Genomic DNA, 27,215 nt, shown 5'->3' on the forward strand with positions numbered 1-27,215 from the left:
AGTGGCGTAATTTATAGAGCTGGGCGTAATCGATATTAAAACATGTAATCGAATGGATAATGTCATGATGTAAACCTTCCATCAAGTTAACTGTCTTTATTGGATGGGCACGAAATTTGGATCTAAGCTGATTGTGCTAGGTTTAAATAGAGCTTGCGCATTTCGTTTACATTTGTTTAAGAATACTATTATATCTTGTTCACAGAGAAATAGAGATTTAACTTTACAGGAAATTTAGGGAAAAGGTTTCGCGGCGTCCAATATCTATGGTGCGTTTATTGTTTATTTGTTTTTGAGGCCATTTCCAGTGTGCCTAACGTAAGGAACGTTTAGAGATTAAATTATTAATTCATAAGTATATATAAGATTGTTCAATAAGTATAGTGAATTCTCAATTTAAATGTTGTGTACCCGGATATACATATAGTAAAGAAATACAGAATCGTTTTCCTTCGAAGAATGAACCATTATGATTGCACGCCATCTTGGTTATGTGAAGTTTATCTCAGTTTCGCTTTAACCATTGTGTTGTGTAGACGTCCAAATTTTATTACAGATAAATATACAGTGACAATATTTATTGAGTATAATCGTTCCATTATTGCCACTCAGCGGAAATTGCGTCAAAAATTTCCTAACCTTGCAATGCCGCACAAAACCACAATTTATCGTTTACATGCGAATTTTCGACCATACGGTATGACCGCAGACAGGCCTCGATCTGAAGAAATCCAGAAACATCAATTCGTAGACGTGGTTCCCAGTTACACATTTCTGAACGCAGTTTAAGGCGAATTTTGAAAACTGATTTGAAAATAGTGCCGTACAAGATTTAATTAGTCCAAAAATTGCTACCCGAGAGATCTTAATCAGCGAGTTGAGTATAGTAATGCAATCCTAAGGCTGTCTGGTAATATTGAAGATTTTTCGTTTAAATTAATAATGAGTGATGAAGCCCATTTTCTTCTCAGTGGCAACAGTCGGTTTCGGAGAACACAGAATCCTTAATTAATTCATGAAACGTCATTGCATCCACTAATTGTGTGGTACTCATGCTGTAAACATCATAGCTCCCTATTTTTTTGAAAATGACGAAGCTGTTGCAGTTACTATTACTACTCTACGATAACAAGACATGATTCCAAATTTTCTTGTGCCTGAAATAGAAGAGCAAGTAGAAGAGGACATGTAGTTTCAGCAAGATGGGACCACAGCACACACACGTCGTTCAACAATTCAATTATTGAATCACCTTCTGCCACGAAGAGTAATTTCGCGAATTGGCGATTTACCATGGCCAGCCAGATCTTCGGCTTTAACAGCACTAGACTTTCTATGGGGATTTTTAAAATCAAAAGTTAATGTGAATAAACTCCAAACGATTCAACATCCTAAAGACAATAATTGTCACGAAATTGAAGAAATTCAACCTCATATGTTGCAGGATGTCACGAAAAATGCCTTAAAAGGAGCCGAAAGTTGCATAGCGAATCGCGATCTCCATTTAGCCGATATAATTTTTCAATCATAACGAACAAAGATGTAAAGACCAAATAAAATGTTTATGAAAACCAAACTTACTTATCTTTTCTTTGAGCCAAGTTATAGGCAATTAAAATGGTAGCGGGAGTTTTGTCCGACGTAGTATTTGGCTGTCTTTAATAATGGTAGATAATGTTAAAAATCCATCCATCCATCTATCAAATCCGTCAGCCAACTGATTGGTATATATGATTAAGTATTAAATAAATTTATGATCGTTGCAGCGTGTTTTGTTGTTGTAAGTTGTGGTAAGTTTATTCATGTCAATAATCATATAATATACTAAATCCTTATTTTTTAAATTTAGAATCCCCTTCCGAAAGAAGCTACGGAAAGAGCGATATACTTTTATTCTTGGACTAATTATTTAGTTGCAATTCCATAAATAATTACTGAATGCAAATCTTTTAAGACAGGATTAACCGAAGTTTGTTTCGGTTAACCAAGTAAGAACAAATTTGTTAAAGTGCCATCAGTTAAAACTTTCGTAACTGCCTTGAGGGGATTTTTATCATTAAAGGAAAAAAATATGTAATTATCCGAATATATTGACTTTAATAGCCTTTATCCAAGATAGTTTTCGATTAGAATTCATGGATTCGGGAATATAGATCCTTCAGTTAGTATGTTTGAGAAATTATTTAAAGTACTGATCATAAGTTCATTTAATACCTCTTTTGCCTTTAGAAAATTGTGAAGAAGATGAAACTGAGAGCGCTTTAGATAATTTACATTCCTTACTAAGAAGGGATGTATTACCAGGAGTTGAGAAATTGTAATTTGACTCTATACCTTTAATTCCAGATGTTCCTATATGAACAAAGGAGGCAATGCTGGATCTTATGCCCCAGAAAATTATTTTATTATACTATCACTAAGTTTTTGAACAATCTCCTTTATTTTATCTCGTGATATTGCCACTTTGATAATATATGCTTTTTTGTCATATATCTTTAATATAATGTAAATTTAAGATCTTTTAATTGTACATTAATTGAAGATGTGCCATATACTTTTAAATAAAATAAGTGAACATAATTTTAACTATTTTTTAAATTTTATTAGTCAATTAAATGTAACATTACGTTAAACAAAAAGCCAAACACATTAGAACCAAAATAAAACAACTATACTGGTTAGTCGGAAGATACTATCAACTTGATCTAAAATCAAAGAGATTGCGGTTGCAGTTGCACTAAAAATTCAAATCAACTGTCATACAATGCTGTCAAAAGAAGGTTCTTCGATTGATTACCAATGCCTATCGCTACGTAACCAACGAAGAACTGCACGATGACCTGGAAATCAAATGGATTTGCGAAGTTATCCAAGATCTCGCCTTGAATCTAATAAAGCAGATTACTAAATCATACTAACGTGGAAGCAATACAACTGCAGAACAGCGCGCAGGATGTCAGGAGATTCAAGCATGATTGAAGCGAACCAAACCATACGAACTTATATAAAGTGTAAACCTTTAGTGTAAACTATAGCTATAAGTTATTATAATTTTATTATTGAGCAATACATATTGATGTATTTTCTCGCACTCGTCTTGCTTCTGAATTAATCCAAGTACAAATGAAAAGTAGTAATAAATTAATTTATAATTAACATTATACTAAGCGTATCTATATAATAAAGATGTTATAAAAAAAAATCTGTCACGTGCCAAATTGTATCAAAGAGCCAATCAAATATCTTCACAGCAATATATAGGTGCCTATAATGGAGAGTTAATTTGAATGACCGATGTAACCCCATCTGCATGTTGAGCAACGCAAAACTTTTCTCTAGAGTTCCCTATTGAATTATCTCTCTATTACTCTATGACCTTCTTTGTAGGCTATGTTTATAATATGTTTCGTTCGGTCAATGACACTTTATCCTAACAGATATGCTTAATAAAATTAATCACACTTTTATATTTTTCTAGATATTCATTAGCACTATATATGAAATGTGTATTGTAGAATTGTCCATCGATAAGCGCTACTTTTTCCCACCTTTTAGACAGTTTGCGGATTCCATCTTAACATAACGATGTGCCTTTTAAGGCTATCCACAAATCACATCCGGAGACCCTAAATTTAATCTACCCCTATGTGAAAATACCATGCTCCTAACACAACTCGGTTCTGCAACCATTACATCAGAGTATAATAGCAGCATTTAAACGATATTATTTGAGGCGTAATTTTAGTCGCATCTTAGAATGCATGGAAGCAGATCCTTCGTTGACTAGTACCGGAAACAGCTTAATATTACTCATTGCATAAACAAGATCCAGCGAGTAACCTCAAACCATCAACTATAAATGCGCGCTGGAAAAAAACCAGTACCGGAAGTTGCTATCGATATCTCAGTATTGCCGGACAAAGCAGCCGAAGTCATTAACGTTTTACAAGTTATGGATCAAATCCATGAAGGTCGTTGATTGTTGTTGTTGTCAACAGATATTGAAATTTTAACCACTAATGACAATGCATTCATAGAAGAAGAACTTGTTGAAATTTTGAAAAGCAATACATATAATGAATCAAATGAGAAAGATCATACTTCTTAAGAATTATTTGGAAAACCATCTGCATGTTTAACTTTAGACAAAATAAATAAAATTTTCGAATCCACTTATTGGTGGATGTTTATATTTCTAAAAGCATCTCATTGAGAAATTATGCGAACTAATATTTGATTACACTCCAGTATTGTCAACACTCGGCGCGACAATCCTGGAATAAAAAAGCCTAATCTTACTAATACATTTTCTAACGGGGAGAAGTCTAATACTGCAGTATTAATCTAATACTGCAAGAACAAATCAGTTTAAACATGAAACTCAAAGGGATACGCGATCTTGAGGAATTAACCTGATATATAATTAAATAAATTCGGTTAGCTTCAAAATAAATTATCATCACATCTCAAAAAAGAAACCAGAAGACAATGTAAATTACACCTCGAAATTAGGAAATTGTTAAAATAAAGACGAAAAGCTTGAAGAGTATGACACAGAAACAGAAGTCCCGAATTAAGCCAGGAAGCCGACAAATAATATTTACTGCGGATAGAGAATCGGAGATTTAAAAAACCAATTATTCAAGTACCGCCTATTAAAAATGATCCAGACAAAAAGCAGTGCAGATTAGACTCAAAGTCAAGCAACTGTATTGGTTTGTCGGAAGATACTCTCAACTTGTTCTAAAATCAAAGAGATTGGTTTATAGGTCAATCATAAAGCCTATTTGTACCCATGGGGTTCAAATATGGGGTTGCACTAAAACATCAAACCAACTAGTAATTCAACGCACCCAAAACAAAGTTCTACTATTAATTACCAATTCTTATAATTCTTATGAGCTGTTCCGTGAGCTCGGAATCAAATGGATGCATGCAATAGTCCAAAATTTCGCCTTAAAACATGAAATAAAGTTGCTAAATCACAGCAACGTGGAAGCAATACAGCTACTGGACAACACGCAGGAAATCAGAAGATTGAAGCGAACCAAACCACACGAACTATTTTAGTAAAAAGATTACATTTATTCTATTTATGTATTTGCGAAATACATAATGATGTGTTAATCCCATACTCGCCTTGCTTGTATATTAGTGTAAGTATAACAGAACAGTAGTAATAAATTAATTCGTAAATTAAGATTGTACTAAACATTCGAACGTAAGATATATATATCACTCAATAAATCAAATAACTTCGTTTATACCTAATTGCCTTTTCATTCAAACCTTAAATGAAATAATGCATATCCTGTATAATACTTTAAATAAAAATAATAAAAATTTTTTTTTCTGTGGGGTACCTCCTCTGTCAATAATATTATACTAATAGAGCTAATATCAAAAAGCATTACAGAAATATACGTCAAATTTCTAATCTTTATAAATTTTGAGCGACGCCCCCTCAGGAAAGGTTTAGAAACTTTCTAAAACATATTACAGCAATCTGTAATAGGATGAAACGTAATACAGAAACCTGCAACGAAATAATACAGAAAAATGTATTAATAAATAATCAAACATATAACAGCCAATTGCAATAAAATATATGAATTTAACGGCATGCAATATAGTTATCTGCAATATGGTAATCAAGATAGTTTTTATAGAAACATGTAATACAATCTTGAATATATTCCCCATAGATGTTAAAAAAGTTATACCCAAACGTAATGAAGTAGCAGTAGTGATTTACAGTAATCAAATGTGAAGCGGTTTCGGTTTATTGTATTGGTAAACCCAAATGCAGTCCCAGATAATAATGGCCAACTCGTCACTCCAGGGCAAGGCGTCATGCATTGCACCGCCTGGTTTCAGGTCAAAACACAAAAAAAAATAGAAAAATCACCCGTTTGGTCGCAAACACCCACCACGCCTTTAACGAGCGCCAGAAGCTTGAAGTGGTCCTCCTGGGCCTAACCAAAGCTTTGAGCAAGGTCTGGCACGACGGTTTAATTGTAAAATGCGTCCAGCTAGGTCTACCAGACTTCTCATCAATTTTTTCTTTTCCAATAGATAATTTCAGGTGATGATCAGGAAAACTTTCTCCACTCGAAAATGTATCAAAACTGGTATTCCACAGGGCTCCCCCTTTGTCCCCGTATTATTAAACATTTTATTCATAATATTTCAGATGTACCGAGAACATAACACTTAACGTCGCGTTCTATGTTGACGACATGACTTAATTCACGGCATTCATGTTCGAAGACAGCATTCAAGGAAGACAAAAATAGCTCAATCACGCGGTCTAGTGGTTTAAATTTTGGTCCATTCCCCTCTACGGATCTAATTCGGTCGGTCTACTTCAACTTGACACTCCAAAAGTCAAACATTTTGTGTTACAAGCTTTCCATAAACAACTCAGCTCAAGTACTTCTGAAAATGCGCTTGTTCTCGACGTAATCCTCATGCTAGGACCTTTCAGGCTACAACAACCTTATATGTTACTGCAGTCTTAATTTTACACGACAGTATGACTGTGATAACTCCAGTTCGCTCACCCGCAGTTAGTTAGATATTAAAATATCAAGTTTCAAATCACTAAATATAGAAATCCCTATTCTTTGTCTTTTGTGTTTCAAACAAAAGCCAGAGTTAGTAATAAAAAAACCAATGGAACTTATAACTAATAAATTAATTTAGAAGATAACAAAGTGCATATAGATCATGATATATCTGATTATGCCCAAATAGGTTTTCTTGGGTCCAACATTATAATACAGAAACTACATACTTTAGAGAAAAAATAATAAAATATCTAAAAATGAAGATATATTAAGAAATCAGAAGTGTTTAAGAGTTATCAACTGCACTTAAATAAATTAATTGTTGAAAATCTGAGCTTAAAGAATGTTTTTCGTACTATCTGAGTGTATATATTTCCAAAGATCCAAACAAGTTTCTTGCATGATAGAGAAAGAGAGAGAGCGAGAATCGTAAAAATGGCCGGAAGAAATGAGATAGAAAGAGAGCCATGTTAGGCAATAAATACATTAAGGAAAAGTAAGACTATTTACTATAGCTAAGGCTAAGTTATTATTAATAAAATATTATTTTTATTTTTATTTATTTATTAATAAAACGTAAAAACGAGAAAAGTACCTTGAATCATCTGGACGTAAGCCATAATCCAGCTGTGTTCCCAAACAAGTTCCTTCCAAGCCATTACCATTTGCGGACCTGAACACCATTTCAAGGAACAAACATCCTGTGGAAGGCATCTTAAAATGTCAGCAATGGAATAATTTACACTGGAGATTAAGAAGATGATCATCGCTGTTTATTCATCGAAAATTGTTATAATACCGGCCTGGAACCGCGACGCGAATTTGGTTGTACCTCAGTCTGTAACAAATCAAAGTTGTCTATTAAAATTAGATTAAAAAAATATTTAAAAAACAATGAATAATACAAACAAAGGAATGACAAGAACGATATGAAAAACAAAGGCACAATGTCGGGCTCGACGGGATCCTTTTTATCTCGAGGGTTGGGCCACACATGGCCAGAAGTTGCTGGGATATGCTGGCTCCGATTAAGAAGCTTCAACGCTAGCCCAAACCAAAACAACGAACTCTCTGAAGCCAATTTACTACCAACTACCAACTACCAACATATTCAATTTTGTTTAATAAAAATATATAATTAATGCGTTTAAAACAAATTAATACACATAATGACAAATATAAAATTCATAACGGCAACATAAAATACAAGCCTCAGGGTTGAAAACATTCATGACACACTGGTTTTCCTTACAAGCAACAAATATTGATATTTTATATATTATAATGATATATCTTAGAATCTACAACATTTTCATTAAACTGCATTTTTATTATTAGAGTTTTTTATTATTTAAATATATTTCCAGTATATCTAATACTTTCATTATTTTACCGGTTATAATAGAGCTTTAAATACATATTCATATATTCATATATTCAACATCTATTTTGTGAAAACATAGATTAAATTAAATAATTTTAAACTTCGCTCATTAGATGTCGCCCTGAAGCTTATAATGAGATAATATACCTATACAGAAAACTGTAACCGAAATGGTTAAATATAAGGCTGAATAAATATCGATAGCATAATGTATTATTGCTTTATTTATTCTAAAAATGCCATGTTGTTAATTACAGAACAACAGTCAGCAGAACACTCCTATACCTTTATTTACCCAAATCCTAATATTTTAATTAGTACAACGGATTATTTGTATATTTAATTATTATCGCTATATTCCGATTATATGATTCGTTATCGAATAACACGAGTAATTCTGACAGTGATAATTGTTTTAGTGCTCATTTATTTGAATTTTTATTTATTGTCATAAATAAATTGCTTCGATTATAACGTAATGATATATATGTTACGTTTCTAGATGATCCAAAAAGATTTTTGACCGGAACAATCCCATAAATTGAGAGTTTAAAATTGTCGATTATTTGCCGACTTTAAGGTTAGAACTTTTTTACTATTAAGCTCTTTTTGTATTTATTATTAAACACTATGATTTTTGTCGTTTTATAGTAAACTGAAATATTCGATATCATATCAAAATAACAAAATTATTGTGATTATAAGTTTTGTGTTTAGTGCCTCATCTAAGGTTGTCAGATTACCATTTAGTAAGTAGCAAATTTTAAATATTTTTAGTTTGATTTCTTGGTATATCTGGCAACTATCTTTGAACTAAAATCATTTTACCAATTGAATGTTGTTTTGTAGATTCAGTATGTGGCGACGTATAACTCAAATTAAGAAGTTTTCAAGAGCACATTCTCAAATTGCTAAACCGGTAAAAAAAATCGATTATCGGTCAGATTTAGACGGTATTGTCGTTAATGACAAAATTCATGGCTTTGTTGTAAAACAAATTAAAGAAATTAAGGAGTTTAGATTAAGGGCAATATATTTACAGCATGAAAAAACCAAAGCTGAATATTTACATCTCTATAGGGATGATTCCAATAATCTATTTTCAGTAAATTTTCGTACCACCCCAAAAGATAATACTGGAAAGCCCCATATATTAGAACATACAGTACTTTGTGGGTCACAATTATATCCAGTGAGAGATCCATTTTTTAAAATGTTAAATAGATCTTTGGCAACTTTTATGAATGCTATGACAGGTTCTGATTATACAATTTATCCATTTAGTAGTCAAAATTACTCAGATTATCGAAATTTACAAAAAATTTACTTGGATGCTGTGTTTAATCCATTACTGAGTGAAACAGATTTTATGCAAGAGGGATGGAGATTAGAAAATATTGATTTAAGTGATCCCAAATCAAAGTTAGTGTTCAAAGGGGTGGTATATAATGAAATGAAGGGTGTTTTCTCAGAAAATGAGAATATATTTTGTCAAAAATTGCAAAATTCGATTTTACCTGATCATACATATGGGGTAGTGTCAGGTGGTGATCCCAAGGACATTCCTAATCTAACTTGGCAGGCTTTGAAACAATTTCATAAAGAGCATTATCATCCTAGTAATTGTAGATGTCTTTCATATGGTAATTTTCCACTAATACCGTCGTTAGAATACATTAATGAGGAATATTTCTCCAAATACATGTATTCTCAACCTAGCAATACAATTGTCCCTAAGCAGAGCAGATGGGATGAGCCGCGGAGAGAACATATTTCATGTAGATTTGATCCTATGGGTGAACCAGTTGAGAAACAAAACTCCATTGCTATTTCATTACTTTTATCTGACTGCACCGACGTATATGAGACATTTTTAATGCAGTTTCTCACCGAACTTCTCATCAAGGGCCCAAATTCAGCTTTCTATAAATCATTAATCGAACCAAACTTCTCAGGTGGTTTTACACCTTCTACAGGATTAGATACACAGTCGAGAGATACTGTTTTCACTGTGAGTTTACAAGGCGTCAAAAAAGAAGATTTTCAAAAGGTTGAAGACATATTTAACAAAACTATCGACAATGTCATTGAACAAGGGTTCTTAGAAGACCATATCGAGTCGGTTTTACATTCGTTTGAGATAGCCTTAAAACACGAAAACAGAAATTTTGGTCTTCATTTGCTGTTTGGTTTGACCCCAATTTGGAACCACTCAACTAAAGTAATTGAGGCTTTGGAAGTTAACAGTATGATGGACTGCTTAAAAAATAATTTAAAGAGCAATCCGAAGTACTTACAAGATGTGGTGAAAAAATACTTTCAAGAAAATAATCATAGGCTAGTACTGACAATGTCTCCTGATTCAGAGTATGAAGCTAAGCTGGATAAAGCTGAAGAGGAGTTGTTGAAGAAAAAAACGAAGGGGTTAGGGGATAAGGAAAAGGCGATAATATATGAAAGGGGTTTAAAATTGAAAACGTTGCAAGAGACCCCACAAAATGTTAATTTGTTGCCCACATTAGTAATGGATGATATAAGTTCAGATATAGAAAAGGTTAACAAAGTAAATGTCAGCATCAGTAACGTTTCTACACAAATCAATGAGGTGAATTCGAACGGCTTGGTTTATTTCAAATCGATTTTGAATACTAGCGAGTTATCGGAGGAGCAGCAGATGCTCTTGCCCCTGTTCTGTTATGTCATCAACAAACTAGGAACAGCCAAGCTGAATTACAAAGAATTCGATAGTTTAACTAACAGGAAAACCGCCGGTTTAACTTTCAACGCTCATATAGCTGACAGCCTCTATCATTTACACACATATGAACCAGGAGTGTTGATATCTAGTTATTGTTTGGAGAAAAACGTAGACAGTATGTGGGATCTGTGGCAACAATTATTCACTATTTCAAAATTGGATGATGTTGATAGGCAAGTACATACATCATCACTTTACATTCAATAATAACTGAAAGATTCGTGTTTTTTATACTGTTTCAGATTTAAAATGCTAATTCAATTGTACATGGCAAATTTGACTCATGGTATAGCTGACAGTGGGCATATATATGCGATGCAGGCCGCTTCTAGCTTAGTTTCCGCTTCAGCATATCAAGTAGAGGTACTATCGGGCTTGCAGCATATTGCTTACATGAAAGGTTTAATCCAAACATCCAATTATAAAGCCATGCTTGAGGGTATTTTAGATATTGCCAAAAACCTTTTCGATAAACGGAAAATGAGGTATGTACTATTAGGTTCTTGCATGTATTTTGATCACTTGATTATTTTAAAAATACATGTATTGAGGAAAAATGATCCAAAGAATGTTAAACAAAATATTTTCCAATATGGCGATGCCTTGTCAAAGAAATTATTTTCGTATAGCAGCGATCAAATTATCGGCCCATTTTCAGCTATTCTTCAGCATTTCGAAGCCTTATACCAGCCAAGTCATGCTGCATCGATTTGAACAAGTGGTAATTAAAAGTCGCTAGGCTTGGTATAATTTTCCATTTTACCTGCAACAGTGTATCCTTCACAACTTTTGCAACGCATGGCCGAGCGTTGCCATTGAAGAGGATAATTTTGTGTCAGTTACTCGCTATTTCTGGTATTTGTTGGTCGTCCAGGCCGTTCGTTGTCAAACCAAAATCGACAATTGAGATATGGTGGAATAGCATCACCCTAAGTTTTCAAGTGTTTGATGAATTTCGGCAACATATTTTTTCAAATCAAACAACAAAAGTAATGAATATCGGAAATACAGATTTGAGCGTTCCATGACTGATGCCTGTAATAAGACTACATGAAAACTGTTATTTTATGTAGACAAATATCTTCACATTTTCACCAATATATGCCACTGACTAAAATACATGCAAGCACCCAATGTATTGCTTCATTGAGATATATAATTAATTGTTGTTTTTTTAATTCTAGAGTTTCCTTGAATATATCTCCAGATCATAAATCAAGTATTCTAAGGACCTATGAGAATTTTATCAATAGCTTGCCTGAAAATTCTAAAGCTACCATGTCGGAATCATGTTACGTCACCGGAAAAACGTGGATACCGTCCGAAGCCGTCAATTGTCAACATCACGTGTTAAACATCCCTGTAAACTATTGCAGTAAATCTGTATTAACCTGCCCGTATTCTACCACCGAACACGCTTCTCTCCAAGTTTTAGCTAGGTATCTATCGTCTAAATACCTCCATCCAGAGGTCCGCGAAAAGCGAGGGGCTTATGGCGGGGGAGCACGTCTATCTCCAGATGGTGTACTAGCCTTTTATAGCTATCGCGACCCTAACGGTTCCGAAACGTTGGACGTGTTTGATGGAGCTTATGACTGGTTAAGAAAGAATTTCAAAGAATGCACTTCGCAGGATCTCTTAGAAGCTAAACTGGGAGTGTTCCAGAAAGTAGATACTCCAATACCACCAAGTTCCAAAGGCTTTGATGAGTTCAGCAAACGTCTAACGCCGGAAATCTTTCAACGGCATAGGGCGGATATCATGGCAGTAAAGAAACAAGATTTGGAAGCTGTGACTGAGAAGTATCTAGGATCCGATAACTCATTAAACTGCGGCAAAGTTATTTTGGGACCTAAAAATGATCAGTTCGAAGCGTCGACAAGGAAGAATGAAATATGGACTGTATTGGATAACGCTTGAAAAGCGTTCATGATTTTATATATCAGACTGTGTTATTATATTTTTTTTGTTAAATTAGATATTTGTTGAAGCTTTTTCATTTAAATAAATGATACTCGAAATCGAAATATAATTAAAATATTTTGAAAAATCAGTGTGTTCTAATTAACTATTTACAAACCTATAAATCTGATGTTTCCAGCTGGTTTTATTATTATGATTGTCTTAACAACCGTTAGGTTAGCTGGTTTCCAATCGCGCGTGCTATCTGAGAAGACCGTTATTTATTTGCCAACGTTTCTTTTGCTACTATCTTCAGGTCTTTTTGAATTTATTTCTCGTTATACGAGCAGAATATATTTCCTAGGATGTAAATGAGATTATAAACTGAAATAGAGACCCGTATTGTTAGGTTTGGTTTATTTTTTCTCTTGTCGGTTGCAGCGTTGGTTTCCACTTTGACAAGTGTTGCTTGCCGTATTTAGTGTTTCTAGGGAGTTTTTCTAGGTAGTCTTGTATGATTCTTCTGGATGTGTTTTGTATTCTGAAACAATGGCTATTGTTTTGCGGTATATTGGTTACTATTTATGGTTACCTTTAGATTTTATATAAGCATTGATTTTGTTTTGCGTTTTATTTTTCATGAGTCCATATGACGGAAGTGACATCAAGGCATGTAAGCTGTAAGAGTAGTTTATAACTTTCCATAGTTATTATCTTTTCTAATTATTTCATGAAGACATTTGTTATCATTAGCCTATTGGTACTCTTACAATTTGCATCTTTGTTCCCTAAATAAGAATTATATAGTTTTCAAATAATTCTTCACCAGCATTATATCTTCAGCATATGTTGAATTTTTTGGCATTTTGTATTTTTGATGTATAGCATCCACTACTTTTTCTATGAATGATATATAGACCAACCAGCAAATACGCAGATGGAAATTGGGAGAAACACCACCACATATATAAAATACTACAATATAAAAATTTCATACTTCTTTTAGTTTCAGATAAACATCCATGTCTTTTAAATCGCATATAGCTGACAGTCAAAGCTATTTTCAGTTGGCATTATTGTTTTTGAAAAAGTATCACTGGATATATAGTCGAAGGAATACTGAGATATTTTCCGATGACGTTTTATCATATTTTCCAGATGAATGGATTCATTATTTCCAATCTATTAATTATCAGTTTAAACAATTTTTTAAAGGAGATATAATGGTATGCATCGATATAATAAATTTTTTAAATGTTTATTATTATATGTTTTAGGACCATACACCTTTAAGTTTGAAACTATTTTTAAATGATCTGAAACAATTAAAACCACCAAATCAAAGTATTAAAGAAATAGAAAAAATTAGTGACCAAAAGTTTGTAGGAATAAGTGAAAAAAAAGTCCACGAAATCCATCTACTTGCTCCTGTTATAGATGAGATTTGCAAATATACGGAATGTGATTTGGTGATAGATATTGGATCAGGTTTGGTAAGTTTACGATTTTTTAAGTATAGTTTCATAATATATAATATTATTTTATTTCTAGGGATATTTGTCGCATATGGTGCATCAACGATATGGTTACCAAGTTTTGGGACTGGAAATGTCACATAAATTCGTAGAACAAGCTTATAATAATCAAAATAAATTTTATAGTAGGTCTAAGGGGCATGTTATTTTTAGTAAATTATTTATTGATGTAAACAGTGTAAATGACATACATGCTCTAATTGAGCATCATTTTGGCCTAAATCGAAAAGTGTGCTTTACTGGATTGCATGCATGTGCTGATTTAAGCGTGACGGTACTAAAACTGTTCAGTACCATGAACAATGTTCGAGCTTTGGCCATCATGCCTTGCTGTTATCATAGAATCTCCACGCAAGAGGATCATAAAAACAATATCTTGACATTCCCGAATTTCCCCTGTAGCAGTACCTTGCGGAAACCCTTCGAGGAGATGGAGTGCACTAGATTTCTGCAAATACCGTTTTTGAGATTAGCATGTCAGGATAGTTTGGATGTATATATGGCACTGACCGAAGTTGAAACTAAGCGGAAACTATTAGGATTAATGTTTAGAGCTATTTTAGAAGATGTTGCTAAAAATGGTAAGCTGTTTTTTGTTCCTTAATTATATTAACACTTTTTAAATATATTAATCGATATTACAAGTTAATCAATATTTCGTATTCACAAAAAAACTCAAGGTCTAATAATTTTACTACAAGTGTTGTACTACAAGCAAACGTGATTCTTTTCGGCCATTCAATCTTAAGTTACGTTATTGAATAGGTGTTCCCTGTTGCAACACCATATTTTCTAAAAATGTATTGGAAACTTTCGGATATGCTGAATAACATTTATTTAGTGGTTGTATACATTCTGTTAATAAATCGTGAAAATATTAAATTAGTAACGGATTGTAAAAATTCTTGCCTTAAACGTAATATAAAGCTGTAGCAAATGGTTTTAAAACTTCAATGAATTTCTCTAAGTATTATAGTTCTACTGTTGAGAAAAACTTACCAAACAAGTCATTTAATTTGCATAAGCTACACTAAATCATAGAGAGAATAACATCTTGTGTCCGATAGTGATACTGATGTCCAAAACAGTCTTGTATGACTTCAACCGACTTGAACTGAGCGATAAATGTATTTTAAAGTCGTCAGTATTTGAGATATTAACTACAGAATACCTCAATATCATGTATTTGAAATACCAGTTACAAGCAACACTTTTAAGAAGTAATTAAATTACAAACACCAAAAATATATTTGTATTCAAATTGCGTATTTTATGTATAGTATTTCCAGTAAAACAGCCAATACACGTCATAGACGACATCGAATAACAAGTCAATTGAGGAGTTCCCGGCCTGACACATAGATGGCGCTACTAGAATTAAATTTATATGTTTTTTAGTAGCCCTAACCCTCAAAAGGTGCGTGTATAAATTTGACAGCTGTCGGATCATTAGTTAGTGAATGATAGCATTTTAAGTCAAGCAACTTTTGTTATTGTAAAGAAATGGATAAAAAGGAATTTCGCGTGTTGATAAAATATTGCTTTTTGAAGGGAAAAATACAGTTAAGGCAAAAACTTGGCTTGATGTCGAATATCCGGATACTACCTCAGGAAAATCAACCATCAAGGATTGATATGCTAAGTTTAGACGTCGTGAAATGAGCACCGAAGACGGTGAATGCAGTGGACGCTCAAAAGAGACGAGAACATGTAAAAAATCCACAAAATGATTTTGAACGACCGTTAATTGAAATTGAATTAAATAGCAGACACTCTAAAGATATCAACTGAACGTTTACATCATATCATTCACGAATATTTGGGTAAGAGAAAGCTCTGCGTAAAGTGGGCGCCGCGCGAGCTCACTTTTCAACCCCAAAAACAACGATGAGTTGATGATTCGAAGCAGTGTTTGAAGATGGTCAAGCGTAATTCACCCTTGAAGAGAATTAGGTTGAACAATAAAAACTAACTTTGCCAAAAAGATGTGTTTTACTATGGTAGGTTGGAGACTTTTCAATTGACCTGTTATATTATCAAATGCAGCTTATAGATATGTAAAATTCGTTTTACACTCAGAGCAGGATTTTTCCTTTTCATTTTACCCTGGTTAAAAAGAGACAGAATGTTGTGTGAAGCGTCGAAACGTCGTAACTGAATCGGTCCATAAAATTAGGTCTGTGTTGGTACTGGTAGACATTGTGGTCAAATGTCTACAAAATTCTTCAAAATATTAGTGATAATAATTAGAAGTTACATACCGGCAAACGTTGTAAAACGAACTTCAAGTTAATGCGGCAACATTACTTTATTTTTTTATTATACTAATTTTTGTTTGATTTTATTAAAGACTAAGTAAGGGTAAGTGACTAGCAAATTGTATTATATAATGGTATTTTTGAATTGTTAAGGAAAGAAAACAATGTTGCAAATGAAATACAATTTATTTTTTCTCTTCTTTGTGTAAATTAATGCATAAATACTAGTTTGTTTATTTAAATGAATAATATAAAATATATACAGTGAAAGATGTGAAATTAATTCGTAATGGTGAAAGCATTATGAACTGGATGAAAATGAATTACTAAATCGTCTGTCGGTTCCTGAAATTACCCTGTAATACTGATTCCGTCATCAGGCTCCACTGATGATTATACACACGACATATAAGAATTCTACTATTCTTGATTATTGACTTTCATTCTTAATACCTTTTCTTTCTTCTTAATTCTGATTCAATCTTGACTCTCTTAACTGTTTCTTAATTTATGCTCTTTGACTAATTCTGTAATTATTTTACTGTTTTTGATTTTGGTTCTGTAACATTTTCATTCATTTTATTCTGTTGATTATGGCAAATTTTGATTATCATTCTCGATGTATCGTCTTTTGTCGCTAAAGCTCCTCCTTCGAGTTCTTGGTGGTGGCAGAAACTGGCTAGGAACTTCTCACGCCGATATAACAAGTGCCTTACGGACTCTTAAGAAAATGCTCTTACGAAAATGTAATTAATGAAAATTATTCCATGCGCATCCCAAAATACAGACGCCATAACCTTGCCAGCCGACTGTTGCGTTTTCCCACGCTTTGGAGCAGGTTCATGACTCGGATGACTGTCGATTGGACTTCAGAGTGAAATGATGGGGCCATTTTCATCCATTTTCACATATCGACGCAAAAACTCGGGTTTATTACGCTTGATGATATAGAGAAGAATAGATGAAGATCTTCAAACACTGCTCCATCTGAATCATCAACTCGTCGTTGTTTTTGGTCAAATGTGAGCTCCCGCGGCACCCACTTTGCAGAAATTTCTCATACCCAAATATTCGCGAATGATATGATGTACACGTTCAGTTGATATCTTTAGAGTGTCTGCTATTTTATTCAATTTCAATTTACGGTCATTTAAATCATTTTGTGGATTTTTTAAATCTTTTTGTCGGTAACAACCTCTTTTGGGCCTCCACTGCGTTCACCGTCTTTGATGCTCATTTCATCATGTCTAAACTTAGTATACCAATCCTTGATAGCCGATTTTCCTGGGGAGTGTCCGGAAACTCGGCATCAAGCCAAGTTTTTGCTTCAACTGTATTTTTCCCTTCAAAAAGCAATATTTTATCAACACGCGAAATTCCTTTTTATCCTTTTTTTTTCACAATTACAAAAGTGACTTCACTCAAAATGCTATAATTCACAAACTAATGATCCAACAGCTGTCAAATTTATACACGCATCTTTTGAGGGTTAGGGCTAACCAAAAATCATATGGATTTAATTCTAGTAGAATCTTCTATGTGCCAGGCCGATGAGTTTTCAATTGACCTGTTAGATATTCGGAACGATTTATGATTTACTGGAATACTACATGTCTGTGTTTTGGGAAAAAAATATCGATAAAATATAAACAAATAAAACTCGCTTTTAAAAATATGAACAAATGTAATTACGTCGCAGCAGGTATGGAAATTGATTTTTCATTAATATTTTTCGCGTTGAAACTTGAAAAGTTCAGACCACGTCAAATAAAAACACATAGAAATTCATAAACGAAATTGACGGCTCCAATCAAAGTTGGATAATTCTCACGCGATAACGTCTCTACGTCGAACACGGGCCTCTATCATTACCGTCAATAACTTTTTATTCGCCGCCGACGCCTCCGCCAATTCGAGAAAACAACGGCTGATTTGATCGGTGCCTACCGCCCGCCTCTAACTGGGCAGATTTTCCGGTAAATTTAATCGTAATTCTGACGTGATTTCTATATCTGGACGCGAAACATATTTATTTGCCGTTCCATCGACGGTCCGTTGATGGTAATTCGATTTCGTCTTGGCGAGCGCGTTCAACATACAAGAACAATTCGATTTGCCTCTTGCCTTCCAGAAACAGTCAAACATCGACTTGTATTTGCTTAAGACAAGCGGCCAAATCGAGTTTACCCGAGATGTGTTGGTCAGAAAACTCGAATCGAAAAAATTAGAACGATTCCCACTTACGGGCGAGGGGGTGAGGATTATGGTTTTGTTGTATATATCCACGATCTATATATTTTCAAATCTGGCTCAGTTCGATTGAAAAAAGTTCAAATAGACAACATAACCTAATTATTAAATTCGATTCGATTTTGACCAGGGGTGTACAACTGCAATGGTAAGTAGTGGGGCAAAGTTTCACTTAGTCCAATCATTGGCGGCGCTGAATTCAATCATTGTCGCAAATTTGATTGGTTAGTTTAAAATAGTTATGTAGAAACCTGTAAGGAAAATACTTTGCTTTGATTGGTCTGCCATTTCGCCTGATTATTTTGTGACGTCACATTTATTGGCCAATAGTATTTAAATAAAAATCAAATTTAAATTTTGAAATTAATGTATTAAAATAAAATCCTATACAAATATACATAAGTGTAAATAATATAAATATATAAAAAATAGCAAAAAAAAACAATTATGAACTCTATTCTAGGCAATATTAAAATATCTATAATTCTTCTATAACGCCTTCCCATATATGTTTAGTGCCATCAATTTTATGGGATCTATTAGAGTTCTAACTTATCTTGATATATTGAAGGTAAACTTTAAATCCTTCCCTGTTGATATTGCATTAACTTTATTAAACGAAAAATACAATCACACCTCATAATAACTTAAAATTTGGTCTTGAAAATCATTATGGATTGGACAGTTGAAACACTAAAAATTTATGTGTTTTTTAAAGATATTTAGATTTTAGAGTATTTAATCTGTGGAACTACTTAATATAGAATATAGACAAATATTGCATGTTGTCTCTTTTTCAGAAGTTTTGTTAAATAGCCTGAAATAAGACTAAAATACAATATTAGACTCTTGTTTTCCTCAGAGCAAAATTCTCTGAAACTGAAAATGAACTGGTGATTTAACAACCTCAAGTGATACTAGATTTCCCGTTAAAAAAGAATATAAGTTATCTAATATGTTCATCTTCTTCACAATTTTCTACGGGAGAATGATGTGAAAAAATTGAAGTGATGAGCCCTTTTAAAAATTTCTCGAACATACTAATGGAAGAATGCTGTTTCTACCTCCATGACCTCTAATAGATCCAACAAAATTCTTTAAGCAATCTTGGTTAAGATTTGTTAAACAAATGTAGTTATTTGTAAATTTAGACAAAATAGATTTCTTTAAGGTAATAAATCCCCTAAAAGTAGCAATTAAATTTTTAATTGATGGCACCATAATAAATATTTTCTTAACAAGGCAATCAAATTTAAATATATAATTCCTCTACTATAAAATGATTGAACACTGATTGTTCTAAAAAGTTAAAGTATTGCAAATATTTTAAGGATATTTTACAATTAAAAGTAGTATTTATTACTACTATTTATCCAGTTATATTAATTATTACCGTCTTGTAAGACTTCTTTATGTAGAGACATCACACTGACAGCATACGAACAACTTGGTAGATTAATTGAATTTTATTACTACTCACATCTTCATAAAGTTTTGATTTTCTGTAAACAAACAATATATATACAGACATGTAGTAGATAGATAATTTTATATGTACCTAATAAAACCAATGATGGATATGCATTTACCTTAATACCTCTTCGTGAAGGAAGGATAATTCTAAATTTTTCACAAAAATGTCCATAACAAACACCATGACGTTGATATATTTGCATTGTGGTTTATCCAAGTAACTTACTACTATTTACTTGATCAACCTATTTTTGGAAAGGAGCGAGATCATTCTTTGGGAAACGATGTCTAATTTCCGTAGTAGAATTTTACCCCGGTACACTACATCTTTTACTACACTACACTTGTCATCAATTTTTATATTATTACTCCATAATAATTAATGTAAAACAGAAAATATGCACAACGTAAAACGAAAATTTCGTGATCTAAACAAAAACCATAACCTACAAACAACAAACATAAAAATGGACGCCCATAGAAAATGCTGATTTCACACAATTTGATCGACCAATCACATTTCATGTTAGTGGCGGCACCAGGAATTTAAACTAGCCAATCACAATTTGCGATCGCAGCGCTGCAGTTGATTGAACTAAACAAAACATTTCCCCAAGGTCGCCTATACCGTGAAATTTCTATTTTTTCTATGATTTTGACGCAAGTGCACAAAATAGACAGATTGAGAATGCGATCTCCCGTGTATAAAATTGTAACCAATGACGTATGTACAAAACAACTTTGAACAGACTATATATAGTCTGCCATTTAATTGTGACATCAAAACGTCGTAGAGTTGCCGCACCAACTTTGAGTTTTAGTTCAGTTTGGCTTTAACAAACAACAAAAACCTAGTTTAAATAAAATAATAAAACATAAATGTTATCAAACATATATAGTCTCTTTTAACATTGTAGTACATCTAATGCATATATTATCGAAGGACTTAAAACTCCAATTAAGAACACAGATATAACACTTTGTAGGTTAGAGTTGTTTTATTATATTTACGTTGAACTCTTTTCTATATCACCCATGAGGTAGAGTTCTTTTTTTATGTAGTAATATCCCCCTGGAAGCCTAATCCACCTAATTAACAATTATATATCAAAGTATTGTACTTTACTTTCATTAGAGAGCATATTAATCTGTTTACGCTTAGTTCTTGTTTTCTTTAATGGTGTGTTTACTTGTGAGGTCATCTGATATCACTGTATTTTTTATTTCGCCTGCTCTACTAGTGTCCACCATTTTTGATAAAATGATTAATGATTAATCACTGAATTCTGTCTAACGCATTTACCATATCTACAAAATAGTTAGTATTCATTCTCTCCTCATACATTCTAAGCTAATGTTCATGTTGAATTCTGAACAATTACAATCATATCTAGGCATACAAATCTTTCACACCCTACAATAGCATTTTCTATAGTTATAATCTATTAACTAACTATAAATATTATATTTCCACTCTCATCATTCTATCTCAGGAATTTCCAACATTGTACAGCATTATAACATATCCTGAAAGTTTCCTTTAGGTAGTATCACTTTCAGAGTCACTGTCCAAGTCAATCACTAAATTATTAATTTTCAATATATTCACGATTCCACCATTTATCAATTTCTACCTCTGTATGTCTTATCAAGTTCATCTAAACCGAAGGTGTTACGGTCGACAATGTTCCTTCTACATATCCAAACAATTCTTGAGGGAATATTCTTCTCGACCAGCCTGTCTATTATAATAATTCTTTGCTACCCCCCATATCAACTCGATTGGATTAAATATATAGTGATTTGGAGGAAGTCGTCACCATATTGTTCAGCCGTCTGATCTACTGTACATTTCTTATACTTTTTCCTGCTTATTTCTAAAAAAAGTAAATTGCAACAAACTCAATGAAACATTTTATTTATATTTACCTAGTAACAATTAGAAATAGTTCAGTCTAGAAGTTCCATTAGACCTCTTTGAGGTTATCTTTACACCGTTTGTATCCTATGCCCTGTAAGAGTGTATGAAGGGATGTCTTACATCCGTCGAAAAGCTGCATGTCCATAACTCTTTTATGTATACTTTCCAGACTAACAATTTTCTCTGAAATAATTCTATTATATTATGTTTATATCGTTAACGTAGTTTGTGTACTCACTGTTCTTATACATTTCGTATATTTGATCTCGAATAGAGCCAATATTAAGATCAAGTCAAGATTCGACACCCACTTCGTATGTAGACAGGTTTTCTTGGTTGAGTCTAGCACATTGTGCTTCATTTTGTAATCGATGTTAGTGACAGTACATTTTCAATAAAATTGTAGCAATTTATAATATTTAATATCATCAATATTTACCTCTTTAACAGAATTTACGGGCAAAAAGGAGCCTCCATTATCCCGTTCCTTTTCGAAATAACTTACTATGACTATCTATTGTTTTCGGCATCTTCAACCAAAGTAATATGGTATATTACGCAGCATTTTAAAATGTATCAAAACAATCAAAATCCTAAAATAACGTTTTCCGGTTTATAACCGGCATTATTTTATTTATAATAATTCTAATATTTTAAATAATTTTGCCTACGTTTGACAAACGGACAACTTTGGCTAATTCGATTTCACGTTCGAACTTACTAGACAGCATTGTGTCTTTTTTAACTAAAATAAAATGAGGAGGAAAATATTGTCTGATTCTGAAACGAATTTACAAATTGCGGCAAGCAATATATTAAACATCTTGATGACGCATTTAGAAAATAACTTTGAATACCCTATAGAATATATTTTTTGAATTCGTATATTATGCTAAAATTTTCGTTGAAACTCAAATTTAGCTGAGCTTATTGGCACAATGTTCATATTCTATAATATAATAAATTTAATAAGAAGAATCTTTTAAAATAATTTTAAAAGGAAAAATAGAGAAATTAATATAATATATAAGATAACAAATTCTGGTTGTGTGTATCGATTGCTTGTAAAGGGCAACGTCGTAAAACCAGGCGGAAACAGTCGAAGTTTACCGAATGTCGACTGGAATGATCGAAAATTAACCACTACTGGTTTTAACATTTCTTTTTATAAATTATTTAGTTGTTAATCCCTAACCATAAAACTACCTGGAGGATCAAAAGGTTCGCAATGAGTTGCACGACTTATTGGACGAAAATGTGTTCAATTATCAACTGTTTTCTAACATTTACATGTGATAAAATAGATCCAGAAGGAGAGGAAATTGCTACCACACGAATTGACTGAGAATGTCATTTCGAACTTCTTCAAACATCATGGTTTCATTACTTGCCGGGTAAAAAGGAAGAGTTTTCTATGGCGTGTTGTAACTGGCGATGAAAAATGAATATAGTGCAACAATCCCAAACCAAAAACGCTATAGCTTAGGGTCCAAGAGAGCTATCCACATTGACACCAAAGCGAAATATTTACTGTTAAAAAGTCTTGCTGTGCATATGGTCTATTCGATCAATTCAAATTGAATCGCATTTTGGATGTGATATTTATATTGTTTATAAAAGATTGTGTTACTAAACTATAAATTTTATCATTGTGGCCAAAATCAATCAATTTAAATTTCTTATTCGCTATATTTAACTTCTGATATTTTTATTAAAAGAAACTCTGCGTCAAGACATCCCAAAAAGCGATTTAAAATTGTTTAAAGGCATTTTATGATTAACTAGAGCAGCTCTATAGTTTTTGCTATAATTGGAGTAATGGAACTATGAAACCTTAAAAGATAAAAATGTTTCTGTCTTTTCTGTGCTAGTGAGAATATCGTCACTGTGTATTCTACAGATTTTACAAGGTGTCGCGCCCATTTACCTGCAAGCCGCTTGCATGTATTAATCATAATACCTTCCATCACATTCTACAACTTTTTCCCATCTTTATATGGCGATACCGTGTCGAGGTTGTTTTGGTAGCAATCATATCATCAATATATTTTATAATTTCTTCAGAATTTCGAATCCGTGTGATAGCCAAGCCTTGCAGCATCAATTTGAACAAATAGTAATCACAAGGCCCTATGTCTGCTTGGTCTAGCCGAATGTTGCCACGCAAAATGATGACTTTCCGTCTGTTCTCGCTATTCCTATCGCTATCGCGATTTTTTTGCAATAATTCGTCCTTCAATTTTTTCACTTGATGCCGATAGGGATTTTCAATCGATATGTTTTTAGTTAGCCCTAATCTTCAAAAGTAGCGTGTATAAATTTGACAGCTGTCGGATGATTAGTTGATGAGTGAATTATAGCATTTTGAGTAAAGCAACTTTTGTTATTGTGAGAAAAAAACGGATAAAAATAAATTTCGCGTGTTGATAAAATATGGCTTTTGAAGGGAAAACATTCAATTGAAGCAAAAACTTGGCTTGATGCCGAGTTTCCGGACACTGTCTCAGGGAAATAAACCATCAAGGATTGATATGCTAAGTTTAGACGTGGTGAAATGAACACCGAAGACGGTGAAGGCAGTGGACGCCCAAAAGAGGTTGTTACCGACGAAAACATTTAAAAAAGCCACAAAATAATTGATATGATAATAATTGAATGACCGTAAATTGAAACTGAATGAAATAGCAGACACTCTAAAGATATCAACTGAACGTATACATCATATCATTCACGAATATTTGGGTATGAGACGGCCCTGTGCAAAGTGGGTGCCTTGCGAGGTCACTTTTAACCAAAACAACGATGAGTTGATTCGGAGCAGCGTTTAAAGATCATCAAGCGCAATAAACCCGAGTTTTTGTGTCGATATGTGATAATGGATGAAACATGGCTCCATCATTTCACTCTGATGTCCTCTCGACAGTGATCCGAGTGGACTACAAACGATGAACCCGCTCCAAGCATGGAAAAACGCACCAATCGGCTGGCAAGGTTATGGCGTCTGTATTTTGGGATGCGCATGGAATAATTTTCATTGACTACCTTGAAAAAAGAAGAACCATCAACAGCGAATATTACATAGCGTTATTGGATGGTTTGAAGGACGAAATCGCCTAAAAAGGGCGGCATTTGAAGAATGGGAAAGTTCTGCTTCTCCAAGACAATGCATCGTGTCAAAAGTCCATGAATTAGTCTTCAAATTGCTTCCTCATTCACCGTATTCTCCAGATCTGACCCCCAGCGACTATTTCCTGTTTTCAGATCTCAAAAGAATGCTCGCTGGGAAAAAATTTTTGTCGAATGAAGAAGTGATCGCCGAAACTGAGGCCTATTTTGAAGCAAAGGACAAATCGTACTACAAAAATGGTATCGAAAAGTTGGAGGATCGCTATAATCAGTGTATCACCCTTGTAGGGAATTATGTTGAATAAAAAAATCTAATTTTACCAAAAAAATTTGTTTTACTATGGTAGGCTGGGAAATTTTTAATTGACCTGTTATTGTTGTATCAGTACTCAAGGTATGATAACACAATAACAACAAGAAAGTACACAACAACAATATTACCAAATATTATCCGATGCTGTCATAAATCTCTTGACCAGTAATGAAGAAACTTGGGAATTGATAAATAATATATTCTAAAACAAAATTGTTTAAAAAAATGGCGAATGCGCTGATATGTTATAAAATAAAAATTGTAAAAGGTACATTTACACCCAACTTTGTTCTGAAATAATTTATAATATATAATAAACAGACATGTTTATTTTAGTGCAAATTGTTCCCATTATTCAACCCCCACACGCTCCCTTCATGTTCCTTTAAATACAATTGACTGCACACATGAAATTTAATTTTGTATGTTTCAGAAAATTGTTCGCCGAGAAGACTGAAACGTAAATCGCCCAAGTCGAACGATGCCGAAGACGCTTTCGAAGCTTATTTGAATAATTTGCCGGGAAGCCACGCGCTGATTGCGGAGCCCTCTACCGTTACGCGGGCCATCGACAAACCGTTCCTGGAGAAAATGCGTGCGAAATGGTCGACTGTCAACACCGAACGTTGTCGGGGAATGGTGGAGGCGCTAACGGCTTTCCAGGCGGTTCTGCAGGTCGTTTGTGAGAACGTGGTGCTCCTGGATCGAGTGGAGTTCGTTAGGGAGAGAGGGTTTCGGTGTAATGTACGACGGATTACCGATAGGACGATCTCTCCGAGATGTTGGGCTTTAATAGCCGATAAAAAGAATCTGTAGTGTCTAGGAAAATAAAAGAATATAACCATGAATTCTATTTTTATTACAATTGATCTTTATTTAAAATAACCAGTGTTTATAATCATGTAATGAGATTTGTTAATCAAGACGTCGCTATATAAATATATGATCTGCTAGCCTCAAGGGCTATTTACCGTCAAAACTATAAGATAAATTTTATTTGGTAAATCGAAATACATAAGTAAATGTACATTTAAGTATATAGTAAATATTCATACTAGGGTGAGCAATAATCTCACAGATATTAAATGAAAAAGTAAATTTTTAGTTGTAGAAATTATTTCATTTTTCAGTATTGGAGGAATACTGCTTCAACTTGAATACATTTCTTCTAACAATTCTCCTTTTTATGGGTCCCATCGCTAGGTTAGTTTTCCAAGAGAGCCAAGTTCACATAACTTCTTAGCCTTATCATAATGAATGGGTTGTGGATGTTGATCTTGTTAACGAAAGTCCCATGCATATAAATAGAGACCATGATGATAGAAACATATAGATATAAAAAAGTAGCAAAATATTACATTCAAGACTAAAATGTCCACTTTCGAACGCTTATTTTACGAATTCTGCTATATGACTGAGGGTGCTGTAAGTGCTGTAAGACTTTTTTGATATTATAAATGATACGTGAACGAATTTTTCTTTCTCAGACTTCCGTGGCGAAATCGACCTTGTATGATTCAAACATTATCTTTCCTTTAGAGTCTTATTTAGTATTCGGACTATTCAAAGTATCGCCAATAAAACCAGACCCAGTTTACCAATATTAATCCAAAGTTTCTTAATTAAAACCGTTTTTAATAAGTTGATTGGGACACTGTTTCTTTAAGTGTTGTTTTAGATCATGATGTTTTATTATTTCACTCCATTTTGTATTTTTTGACTGTCG

At 33.3% G+C, this 27,215-nt stretch overlaps 1 protein-coding gene across 2 annotated transcripts; it reads left to right on the top strand.

Moving 5' to 3' along the window:
• Positions 1 to 8,322: 8,322 nt before the first annotated feature.
• Positions 8,323 to 12,761, top strand: LOC143195990 (presequence protease, mitochondrial). Of its 2 annotated transcripts, XM_076403550.1 has the most exons (5): positions 8,323 to 8,533; positions 8,605 to 8,702; positions 8,803 to 10,884; positions 10,954 to 11,196; positions 11,896 to 12,761. In XM_076403550.1, the coding sequence occupies exons 3-5, from the start codon at positions 8,810 to 8,812 to the stop codon at positions 12,629 to 12,631; spliced, it is 3,054 nt and encodes a 1,017-aa protein (XP_076259665.1). In that variant the 5' UTR covers positions 8,323 to 8,533; positions 8,605 to 8,702; positions 8,803 to 8,809; the 3' UTR covers positions 12,632 to 12,761. The 2 variants fall into 2 exon arrangements, with proteins under 2 accessions (XP_076259665.1, XP_076259664.1); XM_076403549.1 differs by lacking the exon at positions 8,605 to 8,702 and having other exon boundaries at positions 8,328 to 8,533.
• The last annotated feature ends 14,454 nt before the right edge of the window (positions 12,762 to 27,215 follow it).

This window comes from Rhynchophorus ferrugineus, unplaced genomic scaffold (assembly GCF_030347505.1).
Source record: "Rhynchophorus ferrugineus isolate W39M unplaced genomic scaffold, kcgeb_rfMv2 rfM4, whole genome shotgun sequence".
Classification (NCBI taxonomy): domain Eukaryota; kingdom Metazoa; phylum Arthropoda; class Insecta; order Coleoptera; family Curculionidae; genus Rhynchophorus; species Rhynchophorus ferrugineus.